General features: G+C 36.6%; 1 protein-coding gene across 1 annotated transcript in view; it reads right to left on the bottom strand.

Annotated features, from left to right (window-relative positions):
- The window catches only part of Sec63 (translocation protein Sec63), a 237335-nt gene that overhangs the window by 190826 nt on the left and 21046 nt on the right, over positions 1–25463 (bottom strand). Inside the window, exons 2-4 of the mRNA XM_090379377.1 lie at positions 6666–6771; positions 6460–6574; positions 1735–1850 (exon numbers count right to left, since the gene is read on the bottom strand). Of these exons, the coding sequence (XP_090235503.1) occupies positions 1735–1850; positions 6460–6574; positions 6666–6771 (337 nt within the window). The remainder of the gene's footprint in view (positions 1–1734; positions 1851–6459; positions 6575–6665; positions 6772–25463) is intronic.

Genomic DNA, 25463 nt, shown 5'->3' with positions numbered 1-25463 from the left:
GCGACACCCCGGTTGAAAACCACTGCACTAATGTATGTCAGCATTACAAGCAGTGGACAACCAAACCACCTGTGATGCCAACTTGTCAGGATAATATTTAGGGGTAATATTTTGACTTGGGGGGGGGGTCATTGGGTGCTTGTCTAAACACTAGTACTACTTAAAGAAGCTTCTTACATGTGCTAGGTGTGCCAATTAGGTTAGTTTCAGGACTAAACAGCACTTCTGGCAGCAAGCTTCTTTAAAAGACACCAGTTCCAAGAATAGCCTCCAAATGACTCCCTGAGTCAAAATATTATCCCTAAATAGTATAATGACATCAGTACTGGGGCTACCTCTGATTCTTATCTTTATCAGTATCATTAATGACACTGATAAGGAAGTGCAGAGAAAACTGTCAAAGTCTGCTGACGAATTAAAAGAAGTGTTGCTAACAACCACAACTAGATAATTCTGATTCAGAATAATTTAGATTTGTTGTGAAAATGGTCTGGAAAATGGCAACTAAAGTTCATTGCCACTTTTTATAAGGTTTTGCACTTGGGGAACAGAAATCAAAGAGTTACTTATAAACTATGGGGTTAGGAGTTAAAAGTGGTTTAAGATAATAAAGACTTAAGGATTACAATTCAGTTAAGCATGAAATTTTTCATGCAGTGTAAACAGGCAGCAGCTAGGAAGACACACAGCATCCTGTCTATGATATACAGACCCTTTGCAAGTAGAGAAAAGGATGTCACTGTCCCTTTTTATAAGATGAAGAGATCACATTTAGAATATTGTGTTCAGATTTGATAGGTCACACTTGAAGAAAGACAGCTTTTAGAAAGGGTTCAAAGAAGAACAATCAATATGGCACTGCCAAGGTGCCACATTAATTATAAAGCAAAGTATATTTTGCTGTGTGCAAGATACACCTAAAATTTTCACTACTTGACACAATGTGTCCCTCAGCAACACTTACCTCATCTACATCAATGCATCATGAATAATCAAACTAAACAAACTTATCTGCAAAGAGAACATCTTCAACAAACTTCCAATCTAATTTCATAAACACACAGTCTTAGTTCCAACCTCAACATTGTCACAATTTCCACCTAAAATCTGCCAAGACCCATTTCATTTTTCAGACAAAAATCTCACTTTTGGCAATCAACCACCATTAATCTCATTTTTCCTAACTATTCACTCTACAAGTCTAATATTCCCTGGAGACTTCTTAATCTGAAAATAATAGCTTAAAATCTCTTTAATCCGTTCTTCCAAATTCATTTGTTCTATTATTCTTCCAACTTGCTAATTTACTTAGAACTTTTGACTTTTTTTTTTCTCTCTGAAACTATTTTCTCCAAACTAACTCTACTAGTAGTGAAATAATTTTTCTTCGTAATTTTAATAGTTCCTAACTCCAGCTAGCTTCTACTTTTTAGTTGTACAAACAGGGCTGGCTGAGAATTGCTGTTACAAATGACCTTACACAATTGTTGTTCATTCAATTACAGTAGGACCAGGAATACTATCTTTACAAAATGCATGTACATGAAGAAAAAAAAATAAATAATAATTCTGAAAATTTTCCCACATTCACAACAGTATTTTAGCTGTGCAAGGCATGTTCAGTTTCTTAGTAGCTTAACTTCTATTAAACAAGGAAATTTTAGAAACAATATAATTTTAAAAAAATTAATAGCTACTCAACTACTTTGGAAACAAAAAAATTTTAATACTTACGCTGCATAGGCTTTAGCAATCATCATAAATTTTTTTTCATCACCTGTCTCTTTATCAGGATGGTATACTAAACTTAATCGCCTATAAGCTTTTTTTATTTCAGCCATTGAAGAAGCCTAAAATAACACAATCATGGCTGTCAATAAAGTTTCTTCTTTTATAACTATTACAAAAAATTATGACATAGAAAAACTGAAAACAAAAACCAGTTGTCAAACTGCTATTAATATTCATTTTGCATTACTCATTCCAAAAATTAACAAGCAAACATTGGGTATATTTCAATAAGCAAATGAAAAATACATTAAAGTTTTCAAATGCTTTAATACTCTTCACTACTATTAATGGGCTCTTCATGAAATATTTTAATAAATTATATATTTTATATAAATTAATTTAGCATTAGCAGAGGCATATTATGCAAGAAAGCAAGCTTATTTAAAAAAAAACCTTCCTGTTTCAATCATCCATTTACTCCAAAAGTTTATCAAGTTCAGCCTTGAATTTATTTAACCTGTCAACTTCCATGACAGACGAACATTTGTTGCAGCAATCAACCACCCACTGACTAAAGGTTGTTGTTATTTGGTTTTTAGGAGCATTAACAACTAAGGCCATATTGCTCCGGGATATGCGGTGATCATTCCCTGACCTTTCCGCATCCTCCGTATTTGGTGGTGACGGGCTCGAACCGCGGTCTAATCAAGAAGCATGTGCAACGCACTGCTGCTCCTTCCCACCTGGCTACAGAGGCACCTCTGACTAAAGGTAAATTTCCACATAGCTATTCTACAACTGTCTTTCCTCAATTTGAATTTATGGCTCCTCAGGTGCAGAATCTGAGCAAGAGAAAGAATCCCATCAGCACTGAGCTTGCTCAAGCCATTCAAGGCCTTATACACCCCAATCAGATCACCTCGCAGGTGCCTAGTCTCCAGACACAGCAATTTGCAGAAGTTAAGTCTATCTTCATAACAGCAACCCTTTGTTCCACTGACTAATCTCACTGCCCTTCTCTGTACTCATTCTAGTGGTTCAACATCTTTACTAAAATGAAACCTCCAAACCTGTATGCAGTACTCAAGGCGTGGCCTGACCATTTCCTTATACAAGGGGATAACCACCTCCTTATCCTTGCTAGCAAAATTCCTATATATCATTGACAAGACCCCATGAGCTACCTCTGCAACCTGCCTACACTGCTCAGAAAACTTCATATCTGACTGCACAATTACCCCCAGGTCTTTTCATTCTCCACTACCCTGAGTGTAGTACCGCACGATTGGTATGTTACTGTTGTTCTGTATATTTATTAATGATACTGATGAAGGTATATTAGGCTTAATGTCGAAGTTTGCAGATGATACAAAGGTTGGCAGGGTTGTTAATGACAGTAATGGCAGTGTGCTACTGCAACAGGATCTAGAAAATTTGAGCAGATGGGCTGAGAAGTGGCAACTGAAGTTTAACATAAAAAAATGCAAAGTACTTCACATGGGTAGAAGTAGCCCCATAGAAATATACCAACTGTGTGGTACTACACTTAGGGTGGTAGAAAATGAAAAAGATCTGGGAGTAATTGTGCAGTCACATATGAAATTTTCTACAATTCAGACATGCTGCAAGAGCAGGTAATGGGGTATTGTCAATGATATACAGGAATTTTGCTAGTAGGGAAAAGGAGGCAATTATCCCTTTGTATAAGGTAATAGTCAGGCCACACCTTGAGTACTGTGTACAGGTCTGGAGGTCACATTTTAGGAAGGATGTAGAGTTGCTTGAGCATGTATAGAGAAGGGCAACAAAATTGGTGAGGGGAACGAAGGGGTCCTCTTACCAAGAAAGGCTTAAGTTCTACAAATTGCAGAGGCTGGAGACTAAGCACCTGTGGGGTGATCTGACTGAGGTGTATAAGGCCTTGAATGGGTTGAGCATGCTGAATTCTGATGGGATTCTTCTGCTTGCTCAGATTACAAACCTGAGGGGACATAAATTCAAATTGAGGAAAGACAGTTGTAGAATAGATGCACAAAAATTTGCCTTTAGCCAGCGGGTGGTTAATTGCTGGAACACACTTCCATCTGTCGTTGTGGAAGTTGATAGCTTAAATAAATTCAAGGAAACTGGATAAACTTTTAGAGGGAATGGACGTGTGAAATTATTTTTATTATTTTTTTTTTTGGCTGAGCTTATACACTTGCACATAAGCTTATACACTTGCTTTCTTGCATCACATGCCTCCATTACTGCTACTACTACTACCACCCATATGCAGTACTTTGCATTTATCAATGTTAAACTTCAGTTGCCACCTGTCAGCACATCTGCTCAACTTTTCTAGATCATGTTGCAATAGCATACCATCCTTGCTGTCATTAACAACTCTACCAACCTTCGCATCATCTGCAAACTTGGATATTAAAACTGATATACCTTCATCAATATCATTGTTGTTGTTTAAGGGTTTTAAGACACGAGGGCATCAAAGGCCAAGATGTGTCTTTCCAGGTTTTTTAAATGTAAATAAATTTTTTTCAGATTCTTTGTCAAATTGAATTTGCCAAATAAAATTAAACAGTTCATCTAGATTTGCAGAGTTGTCTAATATCTGTTGAAGGGTAAGTGGATTCGGATTATTGCATAAACTGCGGAAGCAAAGGAATCTGGAATTTCTGAAGCGAGGGCATACCAAAAGGATGTGTTTTACCGTAAGCTAAACTTGACATTGAAAACAGAGAGGGAGATTTTCATTAGCTAATAGATGATAATGCGTGAGGTGAGTGTAGTCAATTCGTAGTCTGGCAAGCATTACTTCTTCTCTGTGACTTTTTCTGATGCTTGATTTCCATATTTGTGGATACGGATTTAATTCCTGCAGTTTATTATTGGTTTGACTTCTCCATATCTGGGCCCATTTGTCCTCACTAGCTTCAATAATAATTGATCTAAAATCAGTGTATGGTACTATCATTGTTTTGTTTGGCCGTTCTATAGCTGACTTTGTTGCATTACCTGCTTTTTCAATGCCTTCTATTCCAGAGTGTCCTGGAATCCAGCGAAGAGTTATTTCAGAATGTTATTTTTTACAGAATTTGATTAGAAAGCCAATTTCTTGTAGGATGGGATGACAAGAATGATGTTTACCCTGTATGGCTGAGATAGCACTGAGTGAATCAGAATATATTAGAATAGAAAGTGATGATTGCTGACATATTTCACTTAATGCAAACTTGATAGCATATTATTCTGCAGAAAGTATGCTGTACTTGAGTGGCAGAGACTTTGAAACTACATGGGAAGGGAATACAGTTGCTGCACCTACATGTGAGTGTGATTTAGAGCCATCTGTAAAGATTATGAGTTTTCTAATATGTTCTGAAGTATGGTTGGCATGTAGATGTTGGAGGCAAAATGATGGAATGGTGTGTTTTGACCACTGAGTGAAGCACAGCCTCTATGCTTTTCTGTACCAGAAATGGAGATAAGCTACTAAGAGGTTTCGTAGACAATGAATGTAAAATTAGGAAAGCAAGCAGATCAGGTGAAGAATCATCTTTGATTCTTTTTGCTTGAGATGACTAAGTTCACGTGAGTATGTACGCTCTACAGTCGGTGATATTAAGGGATCCATGTTTGCTCCTTTTCACCGAGTATTGAATTTATACTCAGGTTACCAGCCCCGCCACATGGAAGCAGCAGTGTTGCCACCAGTGACCAAGCGATCAGAGATTAGTCGTTAGTGTGTTAGAAAAGTTATATATATATATATATATATATATATATGTGTGTGTTCTCTCCCTTGTCAAGTTCTGAGTTTAGGTTTTCACTGACCGTATTACCATTAAAATTAATTATCTTACGTTTATAGCTGTAACCTTTGGCCATATCCACTATACACACACACACACACACACACACACACACACACACACACACACACACACACACACACACACACACACACAAAAGAAAAGTAACTTTCCTTTCTTAGTATGAAGCTTTCTTCTTTATTTCGAAGGAGCCAAAAATAAATAACTTTGTAAATTACAGGCTGTAAAAATCTCTATAATCTGTCGCTTAGAAAAAAGATGTTTTCAAGTCACTTTGGAAATATCGCTATGATCATTTGCTTGGCACTCGAGCCCCAATATCATTGATAAATACAGAAAACGACAATGGGCCCAACACGGACCCCTGGGGACCTCCACTAATAACATTAGTCCATGAAGAGCAGTGTCCACTGATTACATCTGTCTTCTCCCACTCGACCATCCTTTTATCCATTGTAGCAACTTGCCTTTAATGCCATACTGCTCCAATTTGTACAGTATTCTTCCATGTGTAACAGTATCAAAAGCTTTCCTGAAATCCAAGTACTGTATTTGTAATATGTTAGAGTTTGTGCAGAGTTTCCTCATTTGAATTGTTTTTAATTATTGCTGAGATATGATTAAAAATATTTGCAACCAAATTTATGTAGTCAACGTATAAGAAGTATATTATTTAAATGAAAAGAAAAACATCTGCATTAAAATTTCAATATACCCCATACAAGAATCTTGCATACTCCCATGTGTGCAGGTTGATTTCCAGTGCATCACTGTAACAATTAGAATAAAAAAAAAAATTGCAACAATTTACCAATTCCAATAGGTCTTAAATCACAAAATTACAAAATATTTTGAATTAACTTAGGCAGACAGATTAAGTTAGAACAGCACTTACTGGATCTATCTGAAGAATTTCAAAGGGATCCCAAGCAATATAATCATGCTGGAGATGAGCTACTTTGTAAGCTGTAGCAAATAAAGATGCCCATCCTAAGCACAAAAGTAACTTTCTGGAAAAAAATAAAATTAAAATATCAGAATGTATAATGAAAATTTACAACTAAAACATTCAAAAATATAAAAAATATAACCACAACTTACACTAGTCGTAGTTTTGCTTTCCTCCATGGCTCTTTTGCCCTAAGACGACTATTTTTAAGGGAACAATTTTCACAATGACATTGCTTCTTATCTCTCTTTTCATCCTCTGTTCAAAAAAATTAAGATTAATATGAGACCAGATAATGCCATGTTCCCTTATTCTTTTCAGAATGAAATAAAAAAAAAAAAAAAATTAAGGTTTTTATTTCATACCTTCAGGATGAAATGTAATATGAAGTATAATTACACACTTCTATGAAATAAGGATTACTCTGCCTTCTCTTATGTTTGATAGCCAGCAAATCACTTTCCTTAAATCATCTAATAGTCTTCAAGTACTCACAACTGCATATCATGGTGTGCGAGTTGCAAAGTACTAAAGATTATCCATTATTTATGGCAGATGAAAATCAGCTGACCCTAAACAGGAGTGCCTGCAATGGTCTTTCAGCTTCACACTATCTTCTCTAGGACATATATGATTAGTATCAGAATCAGTAGTGGCAAATAATGCAAGAAAAATGTTCTTGTTCATACTCTGGCACGACCATCAGGTAAGTAGATCAATAAATTGATCTATTGATCAATAAATCAATCAATCAATACAAACTGTTAATCGTATTTAGCAGTCACGGTCTCGAACCCCGGTCCACTCAAAGAGCGTGTGCTACCGCACTCGCGCTCCTGACCACTCGGCTATAAAAGCAAGCTTAGAGAGCATCAACTAAAATAAAAAAAAAAAAAAAAAAAAAAAGCAAAGCATCCCACCTCATTCGTCTATTTCCTCAGAGAATTTTAGTTCTTCCTTGAATTTATTCAAACTACCTATTTCCACAACAACAGATGAAAGTTCATTACGACAATCAACCACCTGCTGACTGAAGGAAAACTGCACACCTATACTGCAACCATCCCTCCTCAATCCCCTTACAGATGCCAAGTTTCCAGATGCTACAATTTGCAGAACTGAAGCTTTCCTTGGTAAAAGCACCCTTTAGTCCCTTCACCAATCTTGTTGCCCTTCTCTTCACCCATTCCAGCAGATCTACATCCTTCCTAAAATGAGGCCTGCAGACTTGTATACAGCACTTAAGATGCAGCCCAACCACTGCCTTGTTATTTTAGTTTTTTTAGGAGCATTAGCAACTAAGGCCATATTGCTCTGGGGGATATGCGGTGGTCATTCCCTGACCTTTCCACATCCTCTATATTTGGCGGTCATGGGTTCGAACCCCAGTCTGATCAAGAAGCGTGTGCTACACACTGCCACTCCTACCCACCTGGCTACGGAGGCACCCCATTGCCTTGTAAAAAGGAATAATCACGTCGCTATCCCTGCTAGCAAAGTTCCTATACATCATCAACAAAACCCCATCAGCTGTACTAGCAACCTGTCCTACATTGCTCAGAAAAATTCATATCTGTCTGCAAAATTACCCCAGGTCATTTTCATTATTTTTCATTTTCCACTACACTGAGTGTAGTACCACCCAGTTGGTATATTAATCTGAGATTACTGCTACCCATATACAGTACCCTGAATTTGTCAATGTTAAACTTCAACTGCCATTTCTCAGCTCATCCACCTAATTTTTTTAGACTTTGTTGCAGTACTTTACCTTGATTAGTGTCAACAACCACCTTGCTAACCTATCATCTGGAAACTGGGACATTATTAAGCCTGATATGCCTTCATCAATATCATTAATAAATATTGAAAAAACAACAATGTGCCCAGCATTAATCCCTGCGGGACTCCACTAATAGCATTAGTCCACAAAGAGCAGTGCCCACTGATAACCACTGTCTTCTCCCTTTCAACCATCCCTTTATTCACAGCAGTAACTTGCCCTCAACACCTCATTGCTCCAGTTTATATGTCTTTTATGTGCAAAAGTATCAAAAGCCTTCATGAAATCCAAGTATATATCAAAACTATTTTTTGCATCCAGTTCCTTGGTCACTGCATCAAGGTAACCTATCAAATTGGTTAGACAAGACTCCCTTAACAAATCCATGCTGTGACTGCAGTATAACTGAATTCCTATCTAGATAGCACAGCATTACTTCTTTAACCAGTAACTCCATTATTTTCCCTGGCACGGATGTTAAGCAAAAGGTCTACAATTATTCATGTCATGTTTTGATCCACCTTTGCAAACTGAGAATACATTCGGCCATCTAAAGTCCATATCCAAGAATGCTTTCACAATTATGGGTAAGGGTTTGTTTACCTTCTTTGCTGCTCCCTTACTATAATTGGATAGATCTCAATTATATCCACCCCAGGCACCATTTTTTATGTTTAGCTTGAACAATTTCTCTTCCACTTTCCTTTCAGTTTTCACAAAATCATCTAGCTCCCCATTAGAGTTTGATAAACTTCTGGCATCCCCTTCCCTAAAGAATTCCTCATGATTTGAAAGACGTCTTTGTCACAATGCAGTTTTTTTTTTTTTTTTTTTTTTGAATTTGCACTGAAGCAACCAGGAATATGAAACATCAGTACACAAGATATCAAACATTTCTGTGATTGCATTTTTTTTTTTTAATATATAAAAAAAAGGTTGTCCCTTACCAGGCTCTTAATGCCAAAGTAGTCCCTTTTTGAGTCAATGAAGAATTCAAGATCCTGATATTGCTGAAAGCATTTACAGAGCTCCTGCTCTGTTATCTTTTCAGTATTCTCTCCATTTTTCCTAGTCCTCTGAAATGTTATGAAATCTCCACCTTTTTCAGTGCCAAAGTTAGTTTGAAGTGGTGAAACCCATGTTTAGTCTCTAGAGCAACGTTTCTGGCATCCCCCCCTCCCCCCTTACTTCTCCTTCAACCCATGCACGGTACTAAGTACTATAGGTTTTGATACCTTTCGTGTTTGGGGTTTTCATAAAAAAAAAAAAAAAGTTTGCAAACAAGAAGTCATTGAAGGCTGACTCTAAGGAATACATATGTTGAAGAGAACTGCAGCCTTGTTATTCTTCACCTACAACTACCACATTCAGACTGCCATATAGAGAAGAGTAATTATAATGGAGTAACTAAATGCTGTTTTTCAGATATTTTCATAGTGCATCTCCCAGCATCAGTGGCAGCTAACTAAGCTGCCACAGATGTCAGCTTAATCATTAACATCTGCCTCATTTGGAAGAACTAGATTCAATTCCCAACAACAGAGGAACTCCTTGTCAATTTAAAGAGAAAGCCAATCTCAGACAGATGGAGTGGAAGTTTTCTCCCCATCAGTAACCTCGCTCTCAAAGGAGTGACTTCATGGTCCACTCCAGAGTGTTACAAAATGTAACACACTGGAAGTGTGTTACATTTTGCTGAGCTGCTGGCAAAAACTGTGGCCTCCAAGTACTAACAAAGAAAACTTAAGAAAATCCACCTAGTTCTGAAGTTACCACAACAAAACTTGAAATTCTTGGAGCAGACACTGGATGTTAAGATTGTAATATGAACATGAATGATCAGATTCCTTCCGGATGTCCAAGATCCAGTTTGTGAAGTTCAGTTTTATGGAGATCAAGGATAAAGACAGTAATCAGGGTATTATGCTACTCCAACAATATATGAATAAATTAGGTAAAAAGACTGTACAGCCTTTCTACATAGGTTTAACATCCAATGGTTCAACTTTCCAGATATTGACTGGAACTTGTGGGTTGGTCTCTGGCACGCTAGCAAGACTTTTTTGGATTTATTGTAGGATTGTTTTCTACAGCAATGTGTTTGAGGAGCAACCATAGGGAGCAATACTCTTTGATCTGATTATCAGAAGTGATTTTTCATGCATTAAGAATTTGCAGATAAAGGAACCACTAGGTGACAGTAATCACAGTCTACTGATGTGGGATTTACTTAAAGATGTAACAACCAGCAAGGGTAAAGGAAGGGTTTTTATTTTCATAAAAGTGACAACAGTGGTCTCAGACAGTTTTTAAATTCTATACAGTGGGATCAACTGATGTTAAAAACAGCAAATTCTAAATAGGAAGCCTACAAGGAATTAATCTTGGAAGCTACTAGGCTTTTCATACCAACTAAGAAATACTGTTCAAGATTTAAACCTAAATGGATGTCAGATGAACTAATGAGGCTCGTGGCAGAGAAGGAAAATACGTGGGATGCATATAAATTATCAGGTGACACAAACTTATGGCAGATATAAGTAAGTCTGTAATCAAGTCACGGAAGAGGCTAGGCAAGCAAAGGCTGATTATGAGAAATCCTTGGCAAAGGATGCAAAGAAATTTTTTTAAAAAAGACTTCTTTACTTGTGTAAACTCTCGAAGAAAGGAGATGAATCAGATTGGCCCACTTGATGTTAGTGCCTAGAACCTAACCCTGTGATTTCCGATTGACTCCATTATATAAAGGGTTCCATTTGTGTCTGTCCCCCCAGGAACCTAATCCCGACGTAAATAGAGGGCTACCTGTACTTGGATTTCAGGAAAGCTTTTGATGCTGTTGCACATGGAAGACTGCTGTACAAATTGGAGCAGTATGGCATTAAGGGCAAGTTGCTGCAATGGATAAAGGGATGGTTGAGTGGGAGATGGTAGAGAGTGGTAATAAATGGACACTGCACTACATGGACTAATGTTATTAGTGGAGTACCCCAGTGTTTGGTGCTGAGCCCATTGTTGTTTTGTGTATTTATCAATGATATCGATGAAGGTATATTAGGCTTAATGTCCAAGTTTGCAGATGATACAAAGGTTGGTGGGGTTGTTAATGACAGTAAAGACAGTATGCTACTGCAACAGAATCTAGAAAAGTTAGGTAAATAGGCTGAGAAGTGGCAACTAAAGTTTAACATTGACAAATGCAAAGTACTGCATATGGGTAGCAATAACCCAAAAGAAAAGTACCAACTGTGTGCTACTACACTCAGGGAGGTGGAGAATGAAAAAGACCTGGGGGTAATTGTGCAGTCTCTGTGCAGTGCAGATCGGCTGCCAGAGCAGGTCATGGAGTTTTGTCAATGATATATAGGAATTTTGCTAGCAGAGACAAGGAGGTGATTATCCCTTTGTATAAGGCAGTGGTCAGTCCACACCATGAGTACTGCGTACAGGTCTGGAGGCCTCATTTCAGGAAGAATATAGAGTTGCTAGAACGAGTACAGAGAATGGCAACAAGATTGGTGAGAGGAACAAAGATGTGCTCTTACCTAGTGAGGCTTAAGTTCTGCAAGTTGCAGCATCTAGAGTCTAAGCTCCTTCGAGGTGATCTGATTGAGGTGTACAAGGTCTTGATTGGTTTGAACAGGCTCAATGCTGATGGGATACTTCCACTTGCTCAGATTAAGAACCTGAGGGCACAGATTCAAACTGTGGTAAGAGAGTTGTAGAACAGATGTGCAGAAGTTTACCTTTAGCCAGAGCAGGTAGTTGATTGTCGGAACAGATTTTAATCTGTTGTTATGAAAGTTGATGGCTTAAATAAATTTAAGGCTGAACTAGACAAACACTTGGAGTGACGGGATGGGTGAAATGAGAAGTTTTTTTTTTTTTTTTTTTGGCTGATGCTGTATAAGCTTACTTTCTTACATCATATGCCTCAACTAATGCTAATGTACCTTAAGTTACATTTGCAATCAGAAGTTTTTTCTTCTGATCTACTGCTTGGCAGCTCATTTAGATATGATACACCTGTTCAATGGTCAACACTAGGTTGCTAATAGAACCCCGGGGGCTCACATCTGGTGAGTATGGGCTTGGCACACCCAGGGTCCTGAGCTGGATATCATCATCCTTCTCTTTCTTGGTGATTCCCTTCTACTTCTCTCTCTCTCTCTCTCTCTCTCATTCAGAATTTTTTTTTTTTTTTTTTTTTTTGCCTGGTGCAGCATAAGCCTTAGGCTTCCTTGCACCATATAGTTAATAATAATAATAATATGGCTACCTACTGTCTGATGATGGAACCAATAAGTTGATCGTGTGCGTTTGTGTGTAACATGAGAAGGCTACAGTGTCTGAAACATTCAGCATGTAAGGTCCACTACACAGACATTTTTCTGAAAAACCTGAGTAAATAGCAAATGTTGAATGTCAGAGCAAGGAAAGGTTTACAGTGGGTGTTTTTCCTTTTATTTGTACATCTATTTTCTGACAAATTTTTTGATACATTTAATGGAAACCAATTTATAAAATATGTACAATTCTTATCATACAGCAAGCTCAATATTCGCATAAGTTTTTATTCAATTAACTGTAAAAAAACTGAGTATATATGACATTTTTAAAAATGCATAAAAATAAATAAACACATCATGACTTCCCCATAAAAGTCTTGAATCTGAGACTGATAAGTCAAGGCTAACCTATCAATGTCTTATATTTTAAATAAATAGATTGCCTTTTTGGTGATGATAATCATGAAAAACAGTAAAACTCAAGCCAACTCAGAATATACAGTGGAATCTCGTAAATACAAAGTTCAAGGGACCTAAATTTTCACATTTTGTAATAATGAGGTTTGTAGTAACGAGGTCTCCCTAAAGTGTCAAAATTTTACCTTTTTTTTTTTTTTTGGTATATACTGTATATCTAAGAATAATAACAAATAATAATAATAATATCAAAAATAAATTAATAAAATAAAAACAAAAGCCTTGTCTAACAATACAGTAATAGGAATAACATATTTTTTAAAGGTTTTATTTGTAAGATAAACTAAGAGAAAAGCAATATTAACAGAAATGAAAATATTGTACAGTATATATTTTGATATATACAATATTTTAGTAACACAGTGAAAAGAATTACAATCAATATAAAAGGAGACATACGTTCTAATCAATATATAGGAGACATACATACTATTATGTTCAATGCATTTTGGGCATCTTTTTTAGATAGCAGTGTGTGTGCTTCACTTTTGCTGTCACTGGTAACAAAAACATCATAGTTTTGTTTGGTACACAGCAGCTCTTTCGGTGTTGGCACTGCAGTGGTAGCAACTTCATCCACCTTCACAAACTCTTTAAATTCGCCAACAAAATCCATATGCTCCTTCAAATTCCTCCATTCCTCACTGTTGCTATCACAATCTTCTGCTGGACCATGTTTTTTGATGATGTTCTCTCCAAAACCACTCTTCCTGAAGCAGTTGATTATTACACTTGATGTAATACTTTCCCCAGCAATAACAAGATTATGGATAGCATCCAAGACATTCCAATTTGGCTGCAAATTTTTCCTTCCTTCTTTGTGGATCAAGTACATTATCAGGTGGGCTCTATATGCTCTCTTGAGGTTATAAACAATGCCTTGATCCAGTGGTTCCATGAAACTGGTGGTATTGGGTGGTAAAAACAACAGCTGTATATTTGTCAACTTAAGTGTCTCGGCAGAATATGCTGTACAATGGGTCTAGAATCATCAAAATGTCCCTTTTTTCTGAAGCCATTCTTCTGTCCAATTTTGATAATCAAGACTGAAAAATTCTAACCATAAGCCAAGCACTTCTATTGGCCTCATAATCACCAGGAAGTTGGTTAACTGCTTTAAAACATCTTGGCTTGGAAAACTTACCAATTACAAGTGGGTGTAGTTTTGTATTGCCATCTGAATTGCAGCATAACAGAACAGTGAGTCTTTGTTTACTTAATTTTTCACCATGACAAGACTCTCCTCGAACAGCAAATGTTTTGTTTGGCAGCAAATTATAAAATAAACCTGTCTCGTCAAGATTAAAAATATCCTTTACCTCATATTTTTCAAGGATGGACCATACAGAACACAACCAGTCTGTAGCCTTTTCTTTGTCGACTAATCCAGACTCACCGTAAACATTTCGCGAAACCAAGTTATTCCTGTCTTTAAATCTTTGGAGCCAGCCATTGTTGCATTTGAAGTTGCTAATCCCATGTTGCTGAGCTACATAATTTGCCTTTTCTTACAAAATCAAACATGATATTGGCAAATTAGATGCACACATTTTTTGGTACCACTCGAAAAGTTTTGTTTCAAGCTCCTCATGTTTTGCACCACAATTCGTTTCCTGTTTTTCATCGCTGATCCAGTGTCACGCACTTCAAGTCTTTTTCAGTTTTTCAGTATTGTAGATAAAGTAGGTAGAGAGATGTTGTATTCCTTTGCAATGTCCGTTTTGTTTCTTTCCATCCTATTAGCCTCTTGTATAATTTTTAGTTTAATTTCCAGGCTTAATTCTGTCCGTCTACATTTTGTCGCCATAACACTGCTAGATAAGATTTAATATAAACAAATTTTAAATTAAATTTTTGCCAGTCTGTCTATTAGCATTAATAGAGGCATTTGATGCAAGAAAGCAAGCTTATGGAGCATCAGCCAAAAAAAAAAAAAAAAAAAAAAAATTAAAAAAATAATAATAATAAATAAATAAAAAATAACCCCTTCCACTTCACCCCTCTGTTTGTTCGAAATACCTGTCCAGCAGAGCCTTAAACTTATTCAGGCTATCAACCTCCATGACAAGGGATGGAAGACTGTTCCACCGACCAACCACCCGCTGGCTAAAGGCAAATTTACTCACGTCTATCCTACATCTGTCTTTCCTCAATTTGAATTTATACCCTCTCATGTGATTATTCTGAGCAAGAGGATGAATCCCATCAGCATTGAGCATGCTCAAACCATTCAAGGCTTTATACACTTCTATCAGATCACCTCGCTGGTGCCTAGTCTCCAGTCACTGTAATTTACAAAACTTAAGCCTTTCTTCATAAGAGCACCCCTTTGTTCCATTCACCAACCTTGTTGCCCTTCTCTGTACTCGTTCCAGCATCTCTACATCCTTCTTGAAATGAGGCCTCCAGACCTGTATAGAGTACTCTAGGTGTGGCCTGACCATTGCCTTATACAAGGGAATAATCACCTCCTTATCCCTGCTAGAAAAATTCCTATATATCATTGACAATACACCATGAGCTACTCTTGCAGCCCATCTGCACTGCTCAGAAAACTTCATATCTGCCTGCACAACCACCCCTAGGTCCCTTTCATTCTCTACCACCGTCAGTGTAGTACCACAGAGCTGATACGCTGCTCTGGGGTTGCTGTTTCCGATATGTAGTACTTTACATTTGTCAATGTTAAACTTCATTTGCCACCTCTCAGCCCATCTGCTCAACCTTTCCAGATCCTGTTGCAGTAGCATAGTGACAGTAGTGTCCTTGACAACCCTACCCACTTTCGTATCATCTGCAAACTTGGACATTAAGCTTGATATACCATCATCAATATCATTTATAAATACAGAAAACAATAATGGACCCAATACTGAACCCTGAGGGACTCCACTAATAACATTAGTCCACGATGAGCAGTGTCCATTGATTACCACTCTCTGTCTTCTCCCCCTCTACCACCCCTTTATCCATAGCAGCAGTTTGCCTCCAATGCCACACTGCTCCAATTTGCGCAGCAGTCTTCCATGTGCAACAGTATCAAAAGCCTTTCTAAGATCCAAGTATATAATATCAAAGTTATTCCCTGCATCCAGTTCTTTTGTGACTGCATCATAGTATCCAATCAAATTGGTCAGGCAAGACTTCCCCTTAACAAAACCATGCTGTGTCTGAGCTATAACTGAAATCTTGTCTAGATGATCCTGCAGTGCTTCTTTAACCAGTGCCTCCATTAATTTTCCGGGAACATAGGTTAAACTAACAGGTCTATAATTACTTGTGTCAGCCTTTGATCCTCCTTTGTGATTTGGGATCACATTTGCACATCTCCAGTCCATGGTTACTTCCCCCGAGTCCAAGGAAGCTCTCATAATTATGGCTAAAGGTTTGCTTACTTCCTTTGCTGCCTCCTTTAATATAACTGGATAGATTCCATCCACCCCATGTGCCTTTCTTGTGTTTATCTTCAACAATTTCTCCTCCACTTTACTCTCAGTTATTACAAGATTCTCTAGCTTACTGCCAGAGTTGAATACACCTCTGGCATTCCCCTCGCTGAATAACTCCTCGTGTGTGAATGTCGATGCAAAATATTCATTTAGTTTGTTAGCTACCTGAGCAGGATCATCAACAGTTGACCCATCGATATCAAGTGGACCAATCTGTTTCATCCCCTTCCTTCTAGAGTTTACATAAGTAAAGAACTCTTTGCTGTTTTTCTTTGCATCCCTTGCCAAAGATTTCTCGTAATCTGCCTTCGCCTGCCTAACCTCCTTTGTAACTTGGTTATAGATCAACTTGTATCTATCATAGGCTTCTGTGTCACGTGTTAATTTGTATGTATCCCATGCATATTTCTTCTCTGTCGTATGTCTTATTAGTTCATCTGACATCCATTTAGGCCTAAACCTTGAACAATATTTCTTAGTTGGTATGTAAAGCCTAGTAGCTTCCTAGATAAGTTCTTTGAATGCTTCCCATTTTGAATTTGCTGTTGGTAACATCATCAGTTGGTCCCACCGTATAGAATTTAAATACTGTCTCAGTCCATCGTAGTCGCCTTTACGAAAGCAATAACCCTTCCCTTTACCCCTAATGGTAGTTACCTTTTGAGTAAATCCCACTTCAGCACACTGTGATCACTGCCACCTAGTGGTTCATTTACCTGCAGATTCTTAATGCATGAAGAATCACTACTGATAATCAAATCAAGAGTATTACTCCCTCTAGTTGCCTCCCGAACATGCTGATGTAGAAAACAATCATCCAATAAATCCACAAATGCCTTGCTAGTGTGTGAGTGACCAGCCCCCAAATTTAAAGACAAGTTCTGAAAAAGACATCAGCTCAGATAAAATGGCACAAAAAATAGATTACTGTATACGATAGCAAAAGACTCTTTTACTGGTGTAACAATTGCAACTGACCTTATTCCCAACTTAGAAAAACTTTTTATTCTTTTGTTAGATTAATAACTCATCCTTCAGAAAGATATTTTTCAGAGTGTAGTTGACATTGTGGCTATCATAAACTGCTTTTGTTTACAAAACTAATTTCCAACACGACGGTGCCAACCTCCGGGAAGTAGGGAGCCAGGGGCAATAATTGGATCGCTCAGCCGAGATTTGTATTAAACATACAAAATGACAATATTTATTTCTCACGAGTGGAAAAGAACTTTGTAATACATATTAACCGAATTTTGTAATAAACAAATATATTCACATAGAAAAGCCTATCCTTTCGCAGGGGAATGGTATGTGCTTCATATAAACGAGTACTTTGTATAAACCGAATTTGTATTAATGAGATTTTACTGTAGAAGGGGCATTTGAAAAGTTCTGGGTCTCAGTATGAAGGGTTTATGTGAGGAGTCTGGTAACATGTTACTTTTCAACTTTTCAACCCTTTGGAGTCAATACACTTTATCACTGATACCACAATGTACTGATCCAGCCACAAAGAAAGTTTTCTCTTGGGGCTCCAGGAATGCTACAATAATGATGTCTCTGTCAGTTGGAAAATGGATACAAGCTAGGTATTTTTTCAAAACAGGAAATAAAGTCTAATAATGCTTGATCTGGTGAATACAGGGGATGGTTCAAGATTTCAAAGCCACACTCATGAAGTAGCCATGGAAATGATAGACATGTCGACCTGGTGGAACAGGACTACTTTTCTAAGCTTTCCTCAGCATTTGTCTTTGATATTTTCATGCAAACACCCCACAAGGTCAGCATATGTCTCTGTGACTATCTGGCCTTTCTGAAGGTATAATGTGAGTTGCTAATGGTAAATAATCCATTAGCAACTCACTCCCCATCAGTATCCCAAAAAAACCAATGCCATTGCCTTGACAGCAAAATGAGTTGACTTTGCTTCTTTGGGGGAGGGGAAACTGTCTCCAGTGTTTTGATTTCTCCTTTGTCTCTGGATGAAAGTGATAGACACCCATCTCATCTATGGTCACAAACCTTGCAATAAAATTTGCTGGATCTACTTGAAAATGATGCCAGGACAGCTCATGGGGTTTTGTCGATGATATATAGGAACCTTACTATCAGGGATAAGGAGGTGATTATCCCTTTGTTACAAGGCCATGGTTAGGCTGCATCTTGAATGTCTGTATACTAGTCTGGAGCCCTCATTTTAGGAAGGATGTAGATCTGCTGGAATAGGTGCAACGAGAAGAGCAACAGGATTTTTGAAGGGACAAAAGGATGCTCTTACCAAGAAAGGCTTCAGTTCTGCAAATTGCAGCATCTGGAGACTAGAGACCTGACTGAGGTATTAAGACCTTGAATGGATTGCATAACTAAATGTTGATCGCATTCTTCCTCTTGCTGAGACTACACACAAGGAGGCATAAATTTGAATCGAGGAAGGATGGTTGCAGGATTGATGTGTGGAAGTTTGCCTTCAGCCAGCGGGTGGTTGATTGTTGGGAAACTTCCATCTCTTGTTGTAGAAGTGGGTAGTTTGAATAAATTCAAAGAAGAGCTAAACAAATTTGTGGAGGGGAATGGACAGGTGAGGTGGGTAATTTTTTTTTTTTGCTGTTCTTTGGCTGATGCTCTATAAGCTTGCTTTCTTGCATCATTTGCAAGTTACAGGAAACAGAGCATAGGCCATACAACACTAGCTATAGTATAATTACTGAAATTATACATTTTTACAATTAAAGCAAGAGCAGGTATTTAAAATGCTCCATTGTTTGAAAGTGAAAATCGATGCAAAAAAAAAAAAAAAAAAAAAAACTTAACCCAAATAACACTAATGAAATCATTAATATTAAACAAGTTGCTAACAATTTAATGGATTTTATTCTTTTGGATTACTTTTATTATTCCTAAATAGTTTGATGCCTTTTACTACACCTACTTAAAAGAAAAGCTTACTACAGATATCATCATCATCATCATCAGCCATTTTCAATCCACTGCAGGATGAAGGCCTCTCCAGCAACTTTCCAGTTCCTTCTGTTTTGAGCACTGGCCATCCATTTACTACTCAAAAACTCATGAATTTCATCTATCCATCTCCGCCTTTGTCTTCCAGGTTTTCTTCTAGCTCCTCTTGGGTACCATTCTGTTATTTTCTTAGTCCATCTGTCATCATGTCTTCGAGCTATGTGTCCTGCCCAAGACCATTTTAGTTCTTTAGTTTTGATAAGAATGTCCTTTACTTGAGTTTGCTGCCTAATCCATGTGTTTCTCTTCTTATCTAACAGTCTGATTCCCAATATAATTCGTTCCATTCTTCGCTGTGTAGTTCTTAGCTTCTCTTCCATTCTTTTGGTGAGTGCCCAAGTTTCACTTCCATAAGTCATGGTGGGGAGTATACATTGATTCATTATTTTACGTTTCAGACAAACTGGGATATTGCTCTTCAGTATGTGACTATATTTCCTGAATGCTATCCATCCAAAATTTATTCTTCTCTTGACTTCCAGCCATTTATCATTATTACAGCTAATAACTTGTCCCAGATAAGTATATGACTCCACCTTTTCAATTACTGCTCCATCAATCATTATTTCCCTTTCCGTGGCATACTTGTTCATCATTACTTTTGTTTTAGCCATATTCATCTTTAGTCCAAAATCCTTACTAACTGTGCATAACTGATTAAGATTTTCCTCTAATTCTTTGGGATCGTGGCTTATGACCACAATGTCATCTGCAAATCGTAAATGGTTTAGGTACTCTCCGTTCACATTGACTCCTTTCTGCGACCAGTCTAATCTTCTGAAAGCTTCCTCAAGGGCAGCAGTAAACAGCTTCGGAGATATTGTGTCTCCTTGTCGAACTCCTTTCTCGATTTTAAATTTGCTACTGTCTTTGTCTAGTCTAATAAAGGATGTAGCACTCTCATATATTTTCTTCAAAATCATAATATATGGAGTATCTATGCCTTGTCTTTCCAGTGCCCGAAACATTGCCTTATGCTGTATGGAGTCAAATGCCTTTTCATAATCCACAAATGCCAGGCATAATGGTGTTTTATATTCATTTGCTTTCTCCATTAGCTGTGATATTACGTGAAGGTGATCCATAGTTGAGAATCCCGTCCTAAAGCCAGCTTGCTCTTTCGGTTGATTCTCATCAAGTATTCTTTCTAATCTGTTAGTAATGACCCTTGTGAACAACTTGTAGATATGAGATAACAAGCTAATTGGTCTATAATTGCCAATTTCTGATTTATCTTCTTTCTTATGCAGCAAAACTATGATTGCATTATTCCACTGCTTAGGCATCACACCTTTTCTAATGCACTTTGTGAAGAGCCTTGCCAGTTTTTGTGTTATGTCTCTTCCTCCCAATTTTAACAACTCTACAGTAACTTCATCTTCCCCCGGGGCTTTCCGATTCTTCATTTTCTTCAATGCATGTTCTACCTCATCAGGAAGAATATCGGGTATGTCGTATGTGTTGCTACTTTGCAATCCATCTTCCCCATGCTGGTATCATTCCCTCGCTCCTTGTATAGTTCTCTATAGTAGTCTTCTGCTATTTGAATTATGCCTTCTCTGCTGTTTATAAGTACACCATCGCTATTCTTCAGTTTCAGTATCATTTGTCTCTCTGTATTACTGCTCATGGCTGCTGATTTAAATCCTTTGTTTTCCCTTAATGCTTGTTCTACTTTTCTTGTGTTAAATCTTCTTATGTCCTCTCTGAGTCTCTTTCTAATGGCTTTGCATAACTCAGTATACTCAATTTTCTCCCTGTCAGTGTTTTTCTTGCTCTTCATTTGTCGTCTTTGGTTCATCATGACAAGTGTTTCTTGACTAATTTTTTCTTCTTTGGATTTCTGTTTCCCTATAGGTTTCTTGGGCTTTATCACTTTCAGAAAGTTGTAATATTCCTCATCAATATCTTGGTCCTGAGCAGTCTGCAGAAGCTCAAACTTGTTCTTAAGTTCCAGTACATACTGCTTTTTCTCCTCCTCTGTTATTTCCAAGACCTTTGTATTATTTACTCGAGTCAGTTTTTTCCTTTCCTTTCCTACATCTATATCAAGTGTACATCTTACCGTTCTGTGATCACTTCCAACATTTACCTTATTCAGGACGGTAACATCATTCACAATATATCTTCTGTTAGTGAGGATGAAGTCGATTTCATTAGTTGTTAATCCATTTGGACTCTTCCATGTCCACTTTCTGTTCACCCTTTTCTTGAAAAAAGTGTTCATTACTGACATTCCTTGAGATTCTGCAAATTCCACAAGTCTTTCACCTCTTTTATTTCTTTCACCAATTCCAAAATTTTCTATAGTTCCTCTTTCTGTGCTGTTTTGTCTTTTTCCAACCTTAGCATTGAAGTCCCCCATAATAATAGTGTAGTGGGTTTTCTGCTCATCTAGAAGACTCTCAATTTCGGTGTACATTTCTTCAACCTCTTCATCATCATGGCTCGATGTTGGTGCATAAATCATTATAATCTTTATGCTTGTACCTCTTAGAAATCTTGAGTATTAGTCTTGACACCCTTGGTGATGTACTTTTGAATTCCAAAATGTTGTTTTTAAAATCTTTATGGACCAGAAACCCAACTCCACCTTCACTCCTTTCACTGTTTCCATTGGTGTACAGCAGATTTCCACTTGATAAACTTATAAGTGATTCATTTCTTCTTCTTGTTTCAGCCAAACCAATGATATTCCAATTCACATTTTCTAATTCCTTTTCCAGCTCTAATATCCTGTCTTCACTACAGATATAACTTACCCTAATCTAAAGTTACTTCCATCTAAATGACAACTATTATTAGTTTCAAATAATTAACAGAATGAAAGAAAAGTGATTTGGAGTAAGACATATGTGTTGTCGGCTCATATGGTCTATATCATGTATTATGTCTATACAAGTGTGTATTGATGAACTGAACTCCATATTATGTGAGCTGAAAATTCAAGAATAACTTGGGGAGAAAATCCCTACTCTCTTACCTGAGATCAGGTACCCACAGCTTTTGGTTGAAAAGCAGTTCGGAATTTCTACAATCTCTGATGGCATTTAAAAAACAGACTTCTGCAAATTAGTGGCATGTAGTGAATACATATATATTTCAACAAAGAATGGGAAAAAGTGGGATCTGTGAGAGTAACCCTGTTTTAATTATACAGACCAGCAACTTCAACCTTTTGTTACTCAAGTAACATTTGAAAGCACACCTAAAGAGTGATTGCTATTGAAATCAATGGAGTTTCCCTAATCTTATGGTACATACCAAAGTGCCAATGTACACCAGTTGGGAATCACTGTTATAGGACATGCACACTTCAGCAAAAAATGCATGCAAGAATGGTACCTGTAATCCATCAGTGAGTGCTCAGTTTTCAGCCTATGTAACAGTACCTTGCCATCTTCAACTATGGACTTTTTGTAATAATTTAAGAAAATAATGACTAATGAATAAAAGAATCAAGAACTAAATCATTAAATGGGAACTCTCCATACCCTGTATATTTTGCATTCTCAATGCATATAAAGTTCACAGGTACTATAACCATCACAAATAAAAACAAGAACCATACAAGAAAATGTTATGAATAACAACAAGCTAAAGGCAAGGCATAATTAATACTTAAACTCAACATATCTTTTAAACTTAACTACAACCCCACTTGTTCAATAATAATTTTTCAGAATGGTGAAATAATCTTGTGCAGTTAAGATAATAAAGGTCTTTCAAGTTATGAAAATTATTTTGAAAATGCATTACTTCCATTCTGGAATGTAAACTGAAGCTCTGTGTAAATGAATGCTGAACATGCTCAAGAAGAGTTAAACATGTTTATTTCATGCTAACCTTCAATATATAAGCATTGTTAATATTAATTGAGCAGTTACAGATTTAAATGTCTCTTAAAAGTTCCAGAATGCATTCAGTGGATATTCCCATAACGTATGATCACGAGAACACCTATGATCCCAGTCACTAACAATGCTTTGTCACAGGTAAAAATCACTGTGTGAATTGCACAGCCATTCATAAGTTGTAACTTCTCCCTTTCCCTACCAACTTCCTGCACATGTTACATTTTTTTTTTCTTTTCTTTTCTTTTGCAAATTCTATGAAAACCTAACCTCTTTGCATCATTTGATCATTCCAACGCTAATGACCATCAATGCTATTATGAATATCACCATGACAGCACTGAATACTGTTTCCTGAAAACACTTGCAAGAATTCAAAATTAACCATGGTCTCAATGCTTTTAATTTCATTATTGAATCTTAATTATAGTTAATTCAAGTATAAAAGCTTCCTTTTCTCAAAGAGTAAATCAAAAATTTACAGCAATTTAAAATTGCATAATCATATTTGGTTACAAAAAAAATCAAAAAATCATTTATTTATGATTACTTTTTCAAAATTAAAAAATTCAAGATGTACTGGAATACTATTTTTAAAACTGAAATCTCTTTAATATTACATGTACATTATATACTATACTGAGCATAGATAATTTTTAAACAAATAATAAAAATCAAGTTTTATTTTATTTTATATTTCATATATATGAAATAGGAAATACTGCTGCTGTACTTTTCTATCAGGACTGACCTAAGGAACCACCCAGCACTTATTTACACATGGCTAGACACTGTTTGTTTGGTTTTTTTTTTTTTTTTTGTGGATGCATTATACTAGTTATGTCAATGACCTCAAGTCTCAACTTGGCCTTGAAGTTCTTCCTAGTTACAATGTGTAGAATACTTATCCTTGTCAATCACTTTAAGTAATGTAAGTTAGCATTACAACAAAATTATTCATAATTAAAAAGTTCACACATAAAAAAATGCTGTTTTAAATCTGAAATCTCTTTAGAGGTTGAAATATTAACTGCAAGTTACATATTATACTGAGCAGTGATAATTTTAATAAGTATTAAGAATGATCAGAACCATATAAGAATTATAAATTATTCTAATTTTAAACACCTATATATATTTATACTCCAATATTTAAAAACAGAATATAAACTTTTGTAAAAAAGCACACAATTTGATATGCTTTAGGAAAGATTTACTAATTTAGATTTTGCAAGGAAACAATATTTTTTGGTTCAAGCTCCAAACTCCTCATTTAACCTTTAGTATTAATATGGGCAAATGAACAAGAAGCCAAATGTCCAAAAGAAAATTTTTATAAACAAAAAGAAATACTGAACAGAATAATGACCACTTCTCACCATCTGCTATAACAATTTGTTTCATTGATTTACTTATATGATTACAATGTAATATGTATATTCATATAAAAAACTAGTAACTGTAACTTACTGAATGACATCAGGGTTCAATACAGGGTGGTTATAAAGTCCTTTCCAACTTTTAATAAACAAATCAGCATTTGTGTTTGGTATAAAGAATGACTCTGAGATCAGAGAATAAGTGTTTGCTCATTATGGTCTTATTCATTACCATCAAAATAAAAAGCTTAAAGCTGTAGTCCTTAAGTAACTAAATCCAGTCTACTTCATTTTAAAATGTGCCTAAAGATAAAGCACTTTTAATTAAACTTTATTACAAGAATGGTGATAGTGTTATTACAGTCCTTAGGGCAAAGGTTCCCAAACTTTCTCAGTTCACAGCACCCTTAGTGTCCCAGTAATTTTTTCACGGCACCCTTAGGCCAAAATAAATACCTAACACAATGGTTTTCGACCTTATAATACAGGCATACCTCGATTAACGTTACCTCTGATAACAAAGCTTCGATATAACGAAGTCCGCAATTTCAAGCCCCATTTAACATAACGTAGATTTTGTAAATTTTCATAGAAATATTTTTGTATTATCACCTGAAATCTAAACAAACTAAAGAAATTACGGAAACCTTTGGGGCTTCTCGTGGTTGGTTCGAGAAATTTAAAAAACGGGCCAGGAT

The sequence above is a fragment of the Mastigoproctus giganteus genome, chromosome 8 (assembly GCF_048544385.1).
Source record: "Mastigoproctus giganteus isolate SK-2022 chromosome 8, ASM4854438v1, whole genome shotgun sequence".
NCBI classification, from domain to species: Eukaryota; Metazoa; Arthropoda; class Arachnida; order Uropygi; family Thelyphonidae; genus Mastigoproctus; species Mastigoproctus giganteus.
The sequence above is the reverse complement of the archived record's forward strand: the minus strand, read 5'-3'. Positions and strand labels throughout refer to the sequence as shown.